Here is a 16,240-nt window from a genome sequence, read left to right as displayed (position 1 = left end):
TAATCTGCATTGGGCTGTTTTGTACATTCTGTCAACTGCTAAATTGGTTTTGCTTGTTACTTGGCTTTTAACGATATTTATTATCTCTGGAATCCATGATAATTATGCTGCTCCACCTCATCATAAGTGAACTGGAGGCAAACCGGGAAAACTCACTTCGTCAGGTCAAATTCTTCCAACCACTGCCGGTAGTTGCCTTTTTTGGAGACCGGAGACGAAAATTACAATTCATGTTCCGAACAAACTTTGCGACGAACTTTCTGTATTGGCTCGATAATATTTTTTTCACGCACGGCAAAAATAAAAACAACCGTAACGAGTACTTTAGAGCAGAGGTGCCAGATGAACACACCTAATATGCATTGCTTTTTCAGTGGGCAAAGTTTAAAATCACCATAACTTGCATTACTTTCATATGTTCGTGTAACAGTGTTTGTTTACATACAACACCCAAATCGAACTATTCAAATTTTTTCGAAAGTTCTTTTCTGACCGGTTAATTAATAATAATCCGCTGCTGCACCCTCGAATATATTTAAAGAAAAAGCCACCGCCACCGAAAGATGATTAATACAACGCGTTCGCCCAGTGTGTCGTCAACAATTGATAGCAAGGTCGGTATTTTGTGGCTGCAAAGCTCGGGTGAAGCTGCCCATCGGAATGTTCTGCTTCCATTAGGTAAGTTTATATTTGAATGTTCAAGTGTGAAACCTTTAACTTTTCCAGCAGATGGTAGTTTTTTGATCGGTGCATACAATATTAAGATTGCTCAAACCCAATTCTAGGACGCCACGGCCAAGGCAAGTTTGATGTTCGCTCACGCATCGGTCAGCAGGGTCAGCATCTGATCACGTTCGAGAGCCTCGATGCGAACCGATACGCCTACACGGACTACACAACAGCTTTTACAACTTGTCCAATATCAAAGGACCCTCCTGCTGGAACTCGAACCGGGCTTACAAGTAAAAAGAACTCTGGCCCCAGCGAAGCTCTCAAGTTCGACTATGAACAGACTGAAAATAGAAACCATTTCGAATGTAAGAGAACCTTTTTGGACGACAGTAAACATGGTCAATAATTATTCCTTTTTTCCAGGGTATCCTTTCATGATCCACATCGATTTGGTCATATTGGTCAATTTAGTCCATTCTGGGCAGAAAGGAATAGGATTGACTTCCGATAGGCACCCTATTTATTACATTTGGGATGAACTCATCTTGCCGTACCTCACCCTAGACATGGAATGGGCCAAACAAAATTTAGCATCTCACGCTTGCATCAGGGCGTTGAATTTATTCTGGAAGAACGATACTCCAGTGGTCCATAACTGTCAGTATCCGGGACCAACCTCCACCATCCAGAAATGTTGTCGCTCATCCGATTCGAAATGTAGAAAGAATCAAGTAACTTTCATCCTTATCAGTCCTGAATGGTATCTTATCCAGTTATAAAGAGCTCTCTCAAGGCGAATCAACTGTTCCACCACAAGCCTCCTAGGCAACAGCGCACGTGTAAATCGCTCCTACCTGTTATACACTTAACCTTCAACAGAACCAGATCAAGCTGCACTTCACTCCCAGACCATGAAATTACAATGACATTTTTGGACAAAACATACCACAGGTCAAATGATGAGCTCGAACTATCTATTCTTGAGTTACTTGAGTTGGTGTTTTTATATTGTAATATTTAATTCTATACTCATGTTCCTAATTGATTTTAAAAATATATTTTACTTATCATTGGACTCTATGCTAGAATTATTGATACTCTATTCTCGCTGCCTTCACTCCAACGTTTGTTCCCAGAGCAAACGTTAAATTATTTGAAACACATGGTTGGAGACCTTTTTGCCTTTCTAACAGAAAGGTATAGTTATCGGTCGATTTGGGAGATCCTTAATTTTGGGTCTTAGATATACCTTTATAGGTACCTATCGAATCAGCTCGACGAGTTCTGTCGATGTCAGTGTATTTGTATGTATTGGTGTGATTTTTTTATAAACTTTGTCACTACGTTTTTGCGAAACTGGGAAGTACAATAAAAATGATTTTTGTCTTAAAAAATTTGATTTTTTTCCCTCTTCAATGTATAAAAGAAAGAAAAAAAAACAAAATAGTTTGAAAAATAAATTTTCATAGTAATTATCATCAAATCATCACTCCAAAAAACGTGTCAATTTGGCTGGCTAGCCACAACCAGCAATCACTAAAATCAAGATTATCGTATAAATGACGTCAAATTATAGATGACGTCATAGACACGATGGGCGCGCTCACTACCTTACACAAACGATGAAGTTAGGAACGACACCTTTCCCTCCCACTCAGAATTGCTGACTTATAAGTAACTGAGTGGGAGGAAAAGAATGCTTTTAGAAGCCCTAATAATTTTATACATTGTTTATGGTTCAGCTTTACGCCGAACCATTCCAAAAAATTTGGAGCCAAGCTCCAAATACTTAAATTTAATTATGGTTTTCACCAAGGGGTACAACCCCGAAATTAGTATGTAACAGTCATGAGTACTTGTGGCTAACATCGCATGGTACGGAAGCGATTGATACTTCGATGTTCGCTAGCAAAGGTTGCTCTGTGAAGGAGATAACGACGGAGGGATGCGTGCGGGCGGACGAAACAAACCATCTCAATTTCTCTCACACGCTTCTTTTTTATTAACCATAACCATACTTAATTAATAATCTAAAATGGTTTAATATGGTTACTTTTGAACGATTTTTTTTCGTAGAAATGTCAACCATGATGTTAGTTCTCATGTAAAAATAAGAAAAAATTGTTTCATATTGTGTTCTTTTAATTTATATTCATGTTCTGATTGATTTTGAACGGTATGTTTTTTTAATGATCAATATTTAAGAAAGTGTACAAAGTACAGACAAGCCAGATATACCACCACAACATAGTATTGGGTAGGAAGAGTGAAATTCACTGCATCAATTTTGCATCAAATTTATTACCATTCCGCAGAAAACAGCCATTTTTTAAAATAATTGTAACCTTTTAAATAAAAACTTTCAAGAATAAATTTCATATAACTAACTATATAGTCAGTTTTTAGAAGATAAATTTAAGTTTTCTAAGTTAGTGGCACCATATTGAAAAGTATATAAGCTTGGCTACCTTATACCAGTCCACCAAGATTTGTAAAAATAACGTCTTGAATAATATAAAAACGTAATTCCATGAGAACTATAACATATTTGATTCTGTCATTTTGACTATTTCCAAGTTTCCAACTAGTTCCACATGTTCCACATTCCACATTTTAGATTAATCGTAGTTGTTAGAATTTGGGTAAGATTAAATTATCAAAATTTGGTTCAAAATAAGAAATTGATTGTGGTTACAAATAACGAGTTTGTAGTGATATGATGGGTAATGATATATATGCCTTGAACGTCAGTATGATAGTGAACACCAGAAAGACCAACAGATTGATCCACATTTCAAACTGCGTCATTCAGATCTATCTGACCACATCGACCAGCTTGAAGGAGGTCTTAATTTCTTCATTATCGGACATTTTGCGTCTGCTGTTAGCCAACTTGTTAGCCCCCTCAATCGGGCTACTACTACTGGTCACTTCATTTTAAAGGCCTTCCAGCTCGATTATCGTATCCGACATCCGTTCATTCGCTTCCGTTTTAAGTTTTCGACATCTTTGGATGGAGATCGTCTTGAAAAGGTGTAACAAATGTTTTCGACTAATTTCAAGCAAAAAAGTTTCAAACTTCTTACCGCTAACTGTTATGGTAAAAGTGTTTCGAACTCTAACGCACCCAGGTATTCCGCCTCTACCATGGTCGTCTGTTAACATCGTCGTCTGTCATTTTGTCGCTCAGAGGAAAAATGAACCTCTGTGACTTGCAAGTACATCTGGAAAGTCACTCCAGGTTTGGCTCCCACCTGTCATGCTGAGATTTCTTTCCGGTACAATATTTAAACTTTAGGCGATTTTAATATCTATTATCGAATATATGAATATTTGATAGTATCAAATATTTAAGAAATTTTTGTTGTGGGGGGAAATAGCCTACCAACATGTTTCTACCGGATTCAAATCATTCGTCCCCGTTTGGTAATCTGCATTGGGCTGTTTTGTACATTCTGTCAACTGCTAAATTGGTTTTGCTTGTTACTTGGCTTTTAACGATATTTATTATCTCTGGAATCCATGATAATTATGCTGCTCCACCTCATCATAAGTGAACTGGAGGCAAACCGGGAAAACTCACTTCGTCAGGTCAAATTCTTCCAACCACTGCCGGTAGTTGCCTTTTTTGGAGACCGGAGACGAAAATTACAATTCATGTTCCGAACAAACTTTGCGACGAACTTTCTGTATTGGCTCGATAATATTTTTTTCACGCACGGCAAAAATAAAAACAACCGTAACGAGTACTTTAGAGCAGAGGTGCCAGATGAACACACCTAATATGCATTGCTTTTTCAGTGGGCAAAGTTTAAAATCACCATAACTTGCATTACTTTCATATGTTCGTGTAACAGTGTTTGTTTACATACAACACCCAAATCGAACTATTCAAATTTTTTCGAAAGTTCTTTTCTGACCGGTTAATTAATAATAATCCGCTGCTGCACCCTCGAATATATTTAAAGAAAAAGCCACCGCCACCGAAAGATGATTAATACAACGCGTTCGCCCAGTGTGTCGTCAACAATTGATAGCAAGGTCGGTATTTTGTGGCTGCAAAGCTCGGGTGAAGCTGCCCATCGGAATGTTCTGCTTCCATTAGGTAAGTTTATATTTGAATGTTCAAGTGTGAAACCTTTAACTTTTCCAGCAGATGGTAGTTTTTTGATCGGTGCATACAATATTAAGATTGCTCAAACCCAATTCTAGGACGCCACGGCCAAGGCAAGTTTGATGTTCGCTCACGCATCGGTCAGCAGGGTCAGCATCTGATCACGTTCGAGAGCCTCGATGCGAACCGATACGCCTACACGGACTACACAACAGCTTTTACAACTTGTCCAATATCAAAGGACCCTCCTGCTGGAACTCGAACCGGGCTTACAAGTAAAAAGAACTCTGGCCCCAGCGAAGCTCTCAAGTTCGACTATGAACAGACTGAAAATAGAAACCATTTCGAATGTAAGAGAACCTTTTTGGACGACAGTAAACATGGTCAATAATTATTCCTTTTTTCCAGGGTATCCTTTCATGATCCACATCGATTTGGTCATATTGGTCAATTTAGTCCATTCTGGGCAGAAAGGAATAGGATTGACTTCCGATAGGCACCCTATTTATTACATTTGGGATGAACTCATCTTGCCGTACCTCACCCTAGACATGGAATGGGCCAAACAAAATTTAGCATCTCACGCTTGCATCAGGGCGTTGAATTTATTCTGGAAGAACGATACTCCAGTGGTCCATAACTGTCAGTATCCGGGACCAACCTCCACCATCCAGAAATGTTGTCGCTCATCCGATTCGAAATGTAGAAAGAATCAAGTAACTTTCATCCTTATCAGTCCTGAATGGTATCTTATCCAGTTATAAAGAGCTCTCTCAAGGCGAATCAACTGTTCCACCACAAGCCTCCTAGGCAACAGCGCACGTGTAAATCGCTCCTACCTGTTATACACTTAACCTTCAACAGAACCAGATCAAGCTGCACTTCACTCCCAGACCATGAAATTACAATGACATTTTTGGACAAAACATACCACAGGTCAAATGATGAGCTCGAACTATCTATTCTTGAGTTACTTGAGTTGGTGTTTTTATATTGTAATATTTAATTCTATACTCATGTTCCTAATTGATTTTAAAAATATATTTTACTTATCATTGGACTCTATGCTAGAATTATTGATACTCTATTCTCGCTGCCTTCACTCCAACGTTTGTTCCCAGAGCAAACGTTAAATTATTTGAAACACATGGTTGGAGACCTTTTTGCCTTTCTAACAGAAAGGTATAGTTATCGGTCGATTTGGGAGATCCTTAATTTTGGGTCTTAGATATACCTTTATAGGTACCTATCGAATCAGCTCGACGAGTTCTGTCGATGTCAGTGTATTTGTATGTATTGGTGTGATTTTTTTATAAACTTTGTCACTACGTTTTTGCGAAACTGGGAAGTACAATAAAAATGATTTTTGTCTTAAAAAATTTGATTTTTTTCCCTCTTCAATGTATAAAAGAAAGAAAAAAAAACAAAATAGTTTGAAAAATAAATTTTCATAGTAATTATCATCAAATCATCACTCCAAAAAACGTGTCAATTTGGCTGGCTAGCCACAACCAGCAATCACTAAAATCAAGATTATCGTATAAATGACGTCAAATTATAGATGACGTCATAGACACGATGGGCGCGCTCACTACCTTACACAAACGATGAAGTTAGGAACGACACCTTTCCCTCCCACTCAGAATTGCTGACTTATAAGTAACTGAGTGGGAGGAAAAGAATGCTTTTAGAAGCCCTAATAATTTTATACATTGTTTATGGTTCAGCTTTACGCCGAACCATTCCAAAAAATTTGGAGCCAAGCTCCAAATACTTAAATTTAATTATGGTTTTCACCAAGGGGTACAACCCCGAAATTAGTATGTAACAGTCATGAGTACTTGTGGCTAACATCGCATGGTACGGAAGCGATTGATACTTCGATGTTCGCTAGCAAAGGTTGCTCTGTGAAGGAGATAACGACGGAGGGATGCGTGCGGGCGGACGAAACAAACCATCTCAATTTCTCTCACACGCTTCTTTTTTATTAACCATAACCATACTTAATTAATAATCTAAAATGGTTTAATATGGTTACTTTTGAACGATTTTTTTTCGTAGAAATGTCAACCATGATGTTAGTTCTCATGTAAAAATAAGAAAAAATTGTTTCATATTGTGTTCTTTTAATTTATATTCATGTTCTGATTGATTTTGAACGGTATGTTTTTTTAATGATCAATATTTAAGAAAGTGTACAAAGTACAGACAAGCCAGATATACCACCACAACATAGTATTGGGTAGGAAGAGTGAAATTCACTGCATCAATTTTGCATCAAATTTATTACCATTCCGCAGAAAACAGCCATTTTTTAAAATAATTGTAACCTTTTAAATAAAAACTTTCAAGAATAAATTTCATATAACTAACTATATAGTCAGTTTTTAGAAGATAAATTTAAGTTTTCTAAGTTAGTGGCACCATATTGAAAAGTATATAAGCTTGGCTACCTTATACCAGTCCACCAAGATTTGTAAAAATAACGTCTTGAATAATATAAAAACGTAATTCCATGAGAACTATAACATATTTGATTCTGTCATTTTGACTATTTCCAAGTTTCCAACTAGTTCCACATGTTCCACATTCCACATTTTAGATTAATCGTAGTTGTTAGAATTTGGGTAAGATTAAATTATCAAAATTTGGTTCAAAATAAGAAATTGATTGTGGTTACAAATAACGAGTTTGTAGTGATATGATGGGTAATGATATATATGCCTTGAACGTCAGTATGATAGTGAACACCAGAAAGACCAACAGATTGATCCACATTTCAAACTGCGTCATTCAGATCTATCTGACCACATCGACCAGCTTGAAGGAGGTCTTAATTTCTTCATTATCGGACATTTTGCGTCTGCTGTTAGCCAACTTGTTAGCCCCCTCAATCGGGCTACTACTACTGGTCACTTCATTTTAAAGGCCTTCCAGCTCGATTATCGTATCCGACATCCGTTCATTCGCTTCCGTTTTAAGTTTTCGACATCTTTGGATGGAGATCGTCTTGAAAAGGTGTAACAAATGTTTTCGACTAATTTCAAGCAAAAAAGTTTCAAACTTCTTACCGCTAACTGTTATGGTAAAAGTGTTTCGAACTCTAACGCACCCAGGTATTCCGCCTCTACCATGGTCGTCTGTTAACATCGTCGTCTGTCATTTTGTCGCTCAGAGGAAAAATGAACCTCTGTGACTTGCAAGTACATCTGGAAAGTCACTCCAGGTTTGGCTCCCACCTGTCATGCTGAGATTTCTTTCCGGTACAATATTTAAACTTTAGGCGATTTTAATATCTATTATCGAATATATGAATATTTGATAGTATCAAATATTTAAGAAATTTTTGTTGTGGGGGGAAATAGCCTACCAACATGTTTCTACTGGATTCAAATCATTCGTCCCCGTTTGGTAATCTGCATTGGGCTGTTTTGTACATTCTGTCAACTGCTAAATTGGTTTTGCTTGTTACTTGGCTTTTAACGATATTTATTATCTCTGGAATCCATGATAATTATGCTGCTCCACCTCATCATAAGTGAACTGGAGGCAAACCGGGAAAACTCACTTCGTCAGGTCAAATTCTTCCAACCACTGCCGGTAGTTGCCTTTTTTGGAGACCGGAGACGAAAATTACAATTCATGTTCCGAACAAACTTTGCGACGAACTTTCTGTATTGGCTCGATAATATTTTTTTCACGCACGGCAAAAATAAAAACAACCGTAACGAGTACTTTAGAGCAGAGGTGCCAGATGAACACACCTAATATGCATTGCTTTTTCAGTGGGCAAAGTTTAAAATCACCATAACTTGCATTACTTTCATATGTTCGTGTAACAGTGTTTGTTTACATACAACACCCAAATCGAACTATTCAAATTTTTTCGAAAGTTCTTTTCTGACCGGTTAATTAATAATAATCCGCTGCTGCACCCTCGAATATATTTAAAGAAAAAGCCACCGCCACCGAAAGATGATTAATACAACGCGTTCGCCCAGTGTGTCGTCAACAATTGATAGCAAGGTCGGTATTTTGTGGCTGCAAAGCTCGGGTGAAGCTGCCCATCGGAATGTTCTGCTTCCATTAGGTAAGTTTATATTTGAATGTTCAAGTGTGAAACCTTTAACTTTTCCAGCAGATGGTAGTTTTTTGATCGGTGCATACAATATTAAGATTGCTCAAACCCAATTCTAGGACGCCACGGCCAAGGCAAGTTTGATGTTCGCTCACGCATCGGTCAGCAGGGTCAGCATCTGATCACGTTCGAGAGCCTCGATGCGAACCGATACGCCTACACGGACTACACAACAGCTTTTACAACTTGTCCAATATCAAAGGACCCTCCTGCTGGAACTCGAACCGGGCTTACAAGTAAAAAGAACTCTGGCCCCAGCGAAGCTCTCAAGTTCGACTATGAACAGACTGAAAATAGAAACCATTTCGAATGTAAGAGAACCTTTTTGGACGACAGTAAACATGGTCAATAATTATTCCTTTTTTCCAGGGTATCCTTTCATGATCCACATCGATTTGGTCATATTGGTCAATTTAGTCCATTCTGGGCAGAAAGGAATAGGATTGACTTCCGATAGGCACCCTATTTATTACATTTGGGATGAACTCATCTTGCCGTACCTCACCCTAGACATGGAATGGGCCAAACAAAATTTAGCATCTCACGCTTGCATCAGGGCGTTGAATTTATTCTGGAAGAACGATACTCCAGTGGTCCATAACTGTCAGTATCCGGGACCAACCTCCACCATCCAGAAATGTTGTCGCTCATCCGATTCGAAATGTAGAAAGAATCAAGTAACTTTCATCCTTATCAGTCCTGAATGGTATCTTATCCAGTTATAAAGAGCTCTCTCAAGGCGAATCAACTGTTCCACCACAAGCCTCCTAGGCAACAGCGCACGTGTAAATCGCTCCTACCTGTTATACACTTAACCTTCAACAGAACCAGATCAAGCTGCACTTCACTCCCAGACCATGAAATTACAATGACATTTTTGGACAAAACATACCACAGGTCAAATGATGAGCTCGAACTATCTATTCTTGAGTTACTTGAGTTGGTGTTTTTATATTGTAATATTTAATTCTATACTCATGTTCCTAATTGATTTTAAAAATATATTTTACTTATCATTGGACTCTATGCTAGAATTATTGATACTCTATTCTCGCTGCCTTCACTCCAACGTTTGTTCCCAGAGCAAACGTTAAATTATTTGAAACACATGGTTGGAGACCTTTTTGCCTTTCTAACAGAAAGGTATAGTTATCGGTCGATTTGGGAGATCCTTAATTTTGGGTCTTAGATATACCTTTATAGGTACCTATCGAATCAGCTCGACGAGTTCTGTCGATGTCAGTGTATTTGTATGTATTGGTGTGATTTTTTTATAAACTTTGTCACTACGTTTTTGCGAAACTGGGAAGTACAATAAAAATGATTTTTGTCTTAAAAAATTTGATTTTTTTCCCTCTTCAATGTATAAAAGAAAGAAAAAAAAACAAAATAGTTTGAAAAATAAATTTTCATAGTAATTATCATCAAATCATCACTCCAAAAAACGTGTCAATTTGGCTGGCTAGCCACAACCAGCAATCACTAAAATCAAGATTATCGTATAAATGACGTCAAATTATAGATGACGTCATAGACACGATGGGCGCGCTCACTACCTTACACAAACGATGAAGTTAGGAACGACACCTTTCCCTCCCACTCAGAATTGCTGACTTATAAGTAACTGAGTGGGAGGAAAAGAATGCTTTTAGAAGCCCTAATAATTTTATACATTGTTTATGGTTCAGCTTTACGCCGAACCATTCCAAAAAATTTGGAGCCAAGCTCCAAATACTTAAATTTAATTATGGTTTTCACCAAGGGGTACAACCCCGAAATTAGTATGTAACAGTCATGAGTACTTGTGGCTAACATCGCATGGTACGGAAGCGATTGATACTTCGATGTTCGCTAGCAAAGGTTGCTCTGTGAAGGAGATAACGACGGAGGGATGCGTGCGGGCGGACGAAACAAACCATCTCAATTTCTCTCACACGCTTCTTTTTTATTAACCATAACCATACTTAATTAATAATCTAAAATGGTTTAATATGGTTACTTTTGAACGATTTTTTTTCGTAGAAATGTCAACCATGATGTTAGTTCTCATGTAAAAATAAGAAAAAATTGTTTCATATTGTGTTCTTTTAATTTATATTCATGTTCTGATTGATTTTGAACGGTATGTTTTTTTAATGATCAATATTTAAGAAAGTGTACAAAGTACAGACAAGCCAGATATACCACCACAACATAGTATTGGGTAGGAAGAGTGAAATTCACTGCATCAATTTTGCATCAAATTTATTACCATTCCGCAGAAAACAGCCATTTTTTAAAATAATTGTAACCTTTTAAATAAAAACTTTCAAGAATAAATTTCATATAACTAACTATATAGTCAGTTTTTAGAAGATAAATTTAAGTTTTCTAAGTTAGTGGCACCATATTGAAAAGTATATAAGCTTGGCTACCTTATACCAGTCCACCAAGATTTGTAAAAATAACGTCTTGAATAATATAAAAACGTAATTCCATGAGAACTATAACATATTTGATTCTGTCATTTTGACTATTTCCAAGTTTCCAACTAGTTCCACATGTTCCACATTCCACATTTTAGATTAATCGTAGTTGTTAGAATTTGGGTAAGATTAAATTATCAAAATTTGGTTCAAAATAAGAAATTGATTGTGGTTACAAATAACGAGTTTGTAGTGATATGATGGGTAATGATATATATGCCTTGAACGTCAGTATGATAGTGAACACCAGAAAGACCAACAGATTGATCCACATTTCAAACTGCGTCATTCAGATCTATCTGACCACATCGACCAGCTTGAAGGAGGTCTTAATTTCTTCATTATCGGACATTTTGCGTCTGCTGTTAGCCAACTTGTTAGCCCCCTCAATCGGGCTACTACTACTGGTCACTTCATTTTAAAGGCCTTCCAGCTCGATTATCGTATCCGACATCCGTTCATTCGCTTCCGTTTTAAGTTTTCGACATCTTTGGATGGAGATCGTCTTGAAAAGGTGTAACAAATGTTTTCGACTAATTTCAAGCAAAAAAGTTTCAAACTTCTTACCGCTAACTGTTATGGTAAAAGTGTTTCGAACTCTAACGCACCCAGGTATTCCGCCTCTACCATGGTCGTCTGTTAACATCGTCGTCTGTCATTTTGTCGCTCAGAGGAAAAATGAACCTCTGTGACTTGCAAGTACATCTGGAAAGTCACTCCAGGTTTGGCTCCCACCTGTCATGCTGAGATTTCTTTCCGGTACAATATTTAAACTTTAGGCGATTTTAATATCTATTATCGAATATATGAATATTTGATAGTATCAAATATTTAAGAAATTTTTGTTGTGGGGGGAAATAGCCTACCAACATGTTTCTACCGGATTCAAATCATTCGTCCCCGTTTGGTAATCTGCATTGGGCTGTTTTGTACATTCTGTCAACTGCTAAATTGGTTTTGCTTGTTACTTGGCTTTTAACGATATTTATTATCTCTGGAATCCATGATAATTATGCTGCTCCACCTCATCATAAGTGAACTGGAGGCAAACCGGGAAAACTCACTTCGTCAGGTCAAATTCTTCCAACCACTGCCGGTAGTTGCCTTTTTTGGAGACCGGAGACGAAAATTACAATTCATGTTCCGAACAAACTTTGCGACGAACTTTCTGTATTGGCTCGATAATATTTTTTTCACGCACGGCAAAAATAAAAACAACCGTAACGAGTACTTTAGAGCAGAGGTGCCAGATGAACACACCTAATATGCATTGCTTTTTCAGTGGGCAAAGTTTAAAATCACCATAACTTGCATTACTTTCATATGTTCGTGTAACAGTGTTTGTTTACATACAACACCCAAATCGAACTATTCAAATTTTTTCGAAAGTTCTTTTCTGACCGGTTAATTAATAATAATCCGCTGCTGCACCCTCGAATATATTTAAAGAAAAAGCCACCGCCACCGAAAGATGATTAATACAACGCGTTCGCCCAGTGTGTCGTCAACAATTGATAGCAAGGTCGGTATTTTGTGGCTGCAAAGCTCGGGTGAAGCTGCCCATCGGAATGTTCTGCTTCCATTAGGTAAGTTTATATTTGAATGTTCAAGTGTGAAACCTTTAACTTTTCCAGCAGATGGTAGTTTTTTGATCGGTGCATACAATATTAAGATTGCTCAAACCCAATTCTAGGACGCCACGGCCAAGGCAAGTTTGATGTTCGCTCACGCATCGGTCAGCAGGGTCAGCATCTGATCACGTTCGAGAGCCTCGATGCGAACCGATACGCCTACACGGACTACACAACAGCTTTTACAACTTGTCCAATATCAAAGGACCCTCCTGCTGGAACTCGAACCGGGCTTACAAGTAAAAAGAACTCTGGCCCCAGCGAAGCTCTCAAGTTCGACTATGAACAGACTGAAAATAGAAACCATTTCGAATGTAAGAGAACCTTTTTGGACGACAGTAAACATGGTCAATAATTATTCCTTTTTTCCAGGGTATCCTTTCATGATCCACATCGATTTGGTCATATTGGTCAATTTAGTCCATTCTGGGCAGAAAGGAATAGGATTGACTTCCGATAGGCACCCTATTTATTACATTTGGGATGAACTCATCTTGCCGTACCTCACCCTAGACATGGAATGGGCCAAACAAAATTTAGCATCTCACGCTTGCATCAGGGCGTTGAATTTATTCTGGAAGAACGATACTCCAGTGGTCCATAACTGTCAGTATCCGGGACCAACCTCCACCATCCAGAAATGTTGTCGCTCATCCGATTCGAAATGTAGAAAGAATCAAGTAACTTTCATCCTTATCAGTCCTGAATGGTATCTTATCCAGTTATAAAGAGCTCTCTCAAGGCGAATCAACTGTTCCACCACAAGCCTCCTAGGCAACAGCGCACGTGTAAATCGCTCCTACCTGTTATACACTTAACCTTCAACAGAACCAGATCAAGCTGCACTTCACTCCCAGACCATGAAATTACAATGACATTTTTGGACAAAACATACCACAGGTCAAATGATGAGCTCGAACTATCTATTCTTGAGTTACTTGAGTTGGTGTTTTTATATTGTAATATTTAATTCTATACTCATGTTCCTAATTGATTTTAAAAATATATTTTACTTATCATTGGACTCTATGCTAGAATTATTGATACTCTATTCTCGCTGCCTTCACTCCAACGTTTGTTCCCAGAGCAAACGTTAAATTATTTGAAACACATGGTTGGAGACCTTTTTGCCTTTCTAACAGAAAGGTATAGTTATCGGTCGATTTGGGAGATCCTTAATTTTGGGTCTTAGATATACCTTTATAGGTACCTATCGAATCAGCTCGACGAGTTCTGTCGATGTCAGTGTATTTGTATGTATTGGTGTGATTTTTTTATAAACTTTGTCACTACGTTTTTGCGAAACTGGGAAGTACAATAAAAATGATTTTTGTCTTAAAAAATTTGATTTTTTTCCCTCTTCAATGTATAAAAGAAAGAAAAAAAAACAAAATAGTTTGAAAAATAAATTTTCATAGTAATTATCATCAAATCATCACTCCAAAAAACGTGTCAATTTGGCTGGCTAGCCACAACCAGCAATCACTAAAATCAAGATTATCGTATAAATGACGTCAAATTATAGATGACGTCATAGACACGATGGGCGCGCTCACTACCTTACACAAACGATGAAGTTAGGAACGACACCTTTCCCTCCCACTCAGAATTGCTGACTTATAAGTAACTGAGTGGGAGGAAAAGAATGCTTTTAGAAGCCCTAATAATTTTATACATTGTTTATGGTTCAGCTTTACGCCGAACCATTCCAAAAAATTTGGAGCCAAGCTCCAAATACTTAAATTTAATTATGGTTTTCACCAAGGGGTACAACCCCGAAATTAGTATGTAACAGTCATGAGTACTTGTGGCTAACATCGCATGGTACGGAAGCGATTGATACTTCGATGTTCGCTAGCAAAGGTTGCTCTGTGAAGGAGATAACGACGGAGGGATGCGTGCGGGCGGACGAAACAAACCATCTCAATTTCTCTCACACGCTTCTTTTTTATTAACCATAACCATACTTAATTAATAATCTAAAATGGTTTAATATGGTTACTTTTGAACGATTTTTTTTCGTAGAAATGTCAACCATGATGTTAGTTCTCATGTAAAAATAAGAAAAAATTGTTTCATATTGTGTTCTTTTAATTTATATTCATGTTCTGATTGATTTTGAACGGTATGTTTTTTTAATGATCAATATTTAAGAAAGTGTACAAAGTACAGACAAGCCAGATATACCACCACAACATAGTATTGGGTAGGAAGAGTGAAATTCACTGCATCAATTTTGCATCAAATTTATTACCATTCCGCAGAAAACAGCCATTTTTTAAAATAATTGTAACCTTTTAAATAAAAACTTTCAAGAATAAATTTCATATAACTAACTATATAGTCAGTTTTTAGAAGATAAATTTAAGTTTTCTAAGTTAGTGGCACCATATTGAAAAGTATATAAGCTTGGCTACCTTATACCAGTCCACCAAGATTTGTAAAAATAACGTCTTGAATAATATAAAAACGTAATTCCATGAGAACTATAACATATTTGATTCTGTCATTTTGACTATTTCCAAGTTTCCAACTAGTTCCACATGTTCCACATTCCACATTTTAGATTAATCGTAGTTGTTAGAATTTGGGTAAGATTAAATTATCAAAATTTGGTTCAAAATAAGAAATTGATTGTGGTTACAAATAACGAGTTTGTAGTGATATGATGGGTAATGATATATATGCCTTGAACGTCAGTATGATAGTGAACACCAGAAAGACCAACAGATTGATCCACATTTCAAACTGCGTCATTCAGATCTATCTGACCACATCGACCAGCTTGAAGGAGGTCTTAATTTCTTCATTATCGGACATTTTGCGTCTGCTGTTAGCCAACTTGTTAGCCCCCTCAATCGGGCTACTACTACTGGTCACTTCATTTTAAAGGCCTTCCAGCTCGATTATCGTATCCGACATCCGTTCATTCGCTTCCGTTTTAAGTTTTCGACATCTTTGGATGGAGATCGTCTTGAAAAGGTGTAACAAATGTTTTCGACTAATTTCAAGCAAAAAAGTTTCAAACTTCTTACCGCTAACTGTTATGGTAAAAGTGTTTCGAACTCTAACGCACCCAGGTATTCCGCCTCTACCATGGTCGTCTGTTAACATCGTCGTCTGTCATTTTGTCGCTCAGAGGAAAAATGAACCTCTGTGACTTGCAAGTACATCTGGAAAGTCACTCCAGGTTTGGCTCCCACCTGTCATGCTGAGATTT

The 16,240-nt window shown here is 37.5% G+C and overlaps 5 protein-coding genes across 5 annotated transcripts in view; all 5 read left to right on the top strand.

Annotated features, from left to right (window-relative positions):
• Nucleotides 1-16,240, top strand: part of LOC129758618 (uncharacterized) — a 334,389-nt gene that overhangs the window by 61,483 nt on the left and 256,666 nt on the right. The gene's annotated exons all lie outside the window — the stretch shown is intronic.
• Nucleotides 309-2,093, top strand: LOC129758622 (uncharacterized). Its single transcript, XM_055756164.1, has 3 exons — nucleotides 309-678; nucleotides 786-1,037; nucleotides 1,096-2,093. Exons 1-3 carry the CDS (start codon nucleotides 564-566, stop codon nucleotides 1,449-1,451), a joined length of 723 nt encoding a protein of 240 aa, XP_055612139.1. The 5' UTR covers nucleotides 309-563; the 3' UTR covers nucleotides 1,452-2,093.
• Nucleotides 4,408-6,192, top strand: LOC129758620 (uncharacterized). The gene is made up of 3 exons (XM_055756161.1): nucleotides 4,408-4,777; nucleotides 4,885-5,136; nucleotides 5,195-6,192. Exons 1-3 carry the CDS (start codon nucleotides 4,663-4,665, stop codon nucleotides 5,548-5,550), a joined length of 723 nt encoding a protein of 240 aa, XP_055612136.1. The 5' UTR covers nucleotides 4,408-4,662; the 3' UTR covers nucleotides 5,551-6,192.
• On the top strand, nucleotides 8,507-10,291 carry LOC129758619 (uncharacterized). The gene is made up of 3 exons (XM_055756160.1): nucleotides 8,507-8,876; nucleotides 8,984-9,235; nucleotides 9,294-10,291. The coding sequence occupies exons 1-3, from the start codon at nucleotides 8,762-8,764 to the stop codon at nucleotides 9,647-9,649; spliced, it is 723 nt and encodes a 240-aa protein (XP_055612135.1). The 5' UTR covers nucleotides 8,507-8,761; the 3' UTR covers nucleotides 9,650-10,291.
• Nucleotides 12,606-14,390, top strand: LOC129758621 (uncharacterized). The gene is made up of 3 exons (XM_055756163.1): nucleotides 12,606-12,975; nucleotides 13,083-13,334; nucleotides 13,393-14,390. Exons 1-3 carry the CDS (start codon nucleotides 12,861-12,863, stop codon nucleotides 13,746-13,748), a joined length of 723 nt encoding a protein of 240 aa, XP_055612138.1. The 5' UTR covers nucleotides 12,606-12,860; the 3' UTR covers nucleotides 13,749-14,390.

This window comes from Uranotaenia lowii, chromosome 3, assembly GCF_029784155.1.
Source record: "Uranotaenia lowii strain MFRU-FL chromosome 3, ASM2978415v1, whole genome shotgun sequence".
Taxonomy (NCBI): domain Eukaryota; kingdom Metazoa; phylum Arthropoda; class Insecta; order Diptera; family Culicidae; genus Uranotaenia; species Uranotaenia lowii.
Note: the sequence above shows the minus strand (reverse complement) of the source record. Positions and strands in the feature narration are given on the sequence as shown.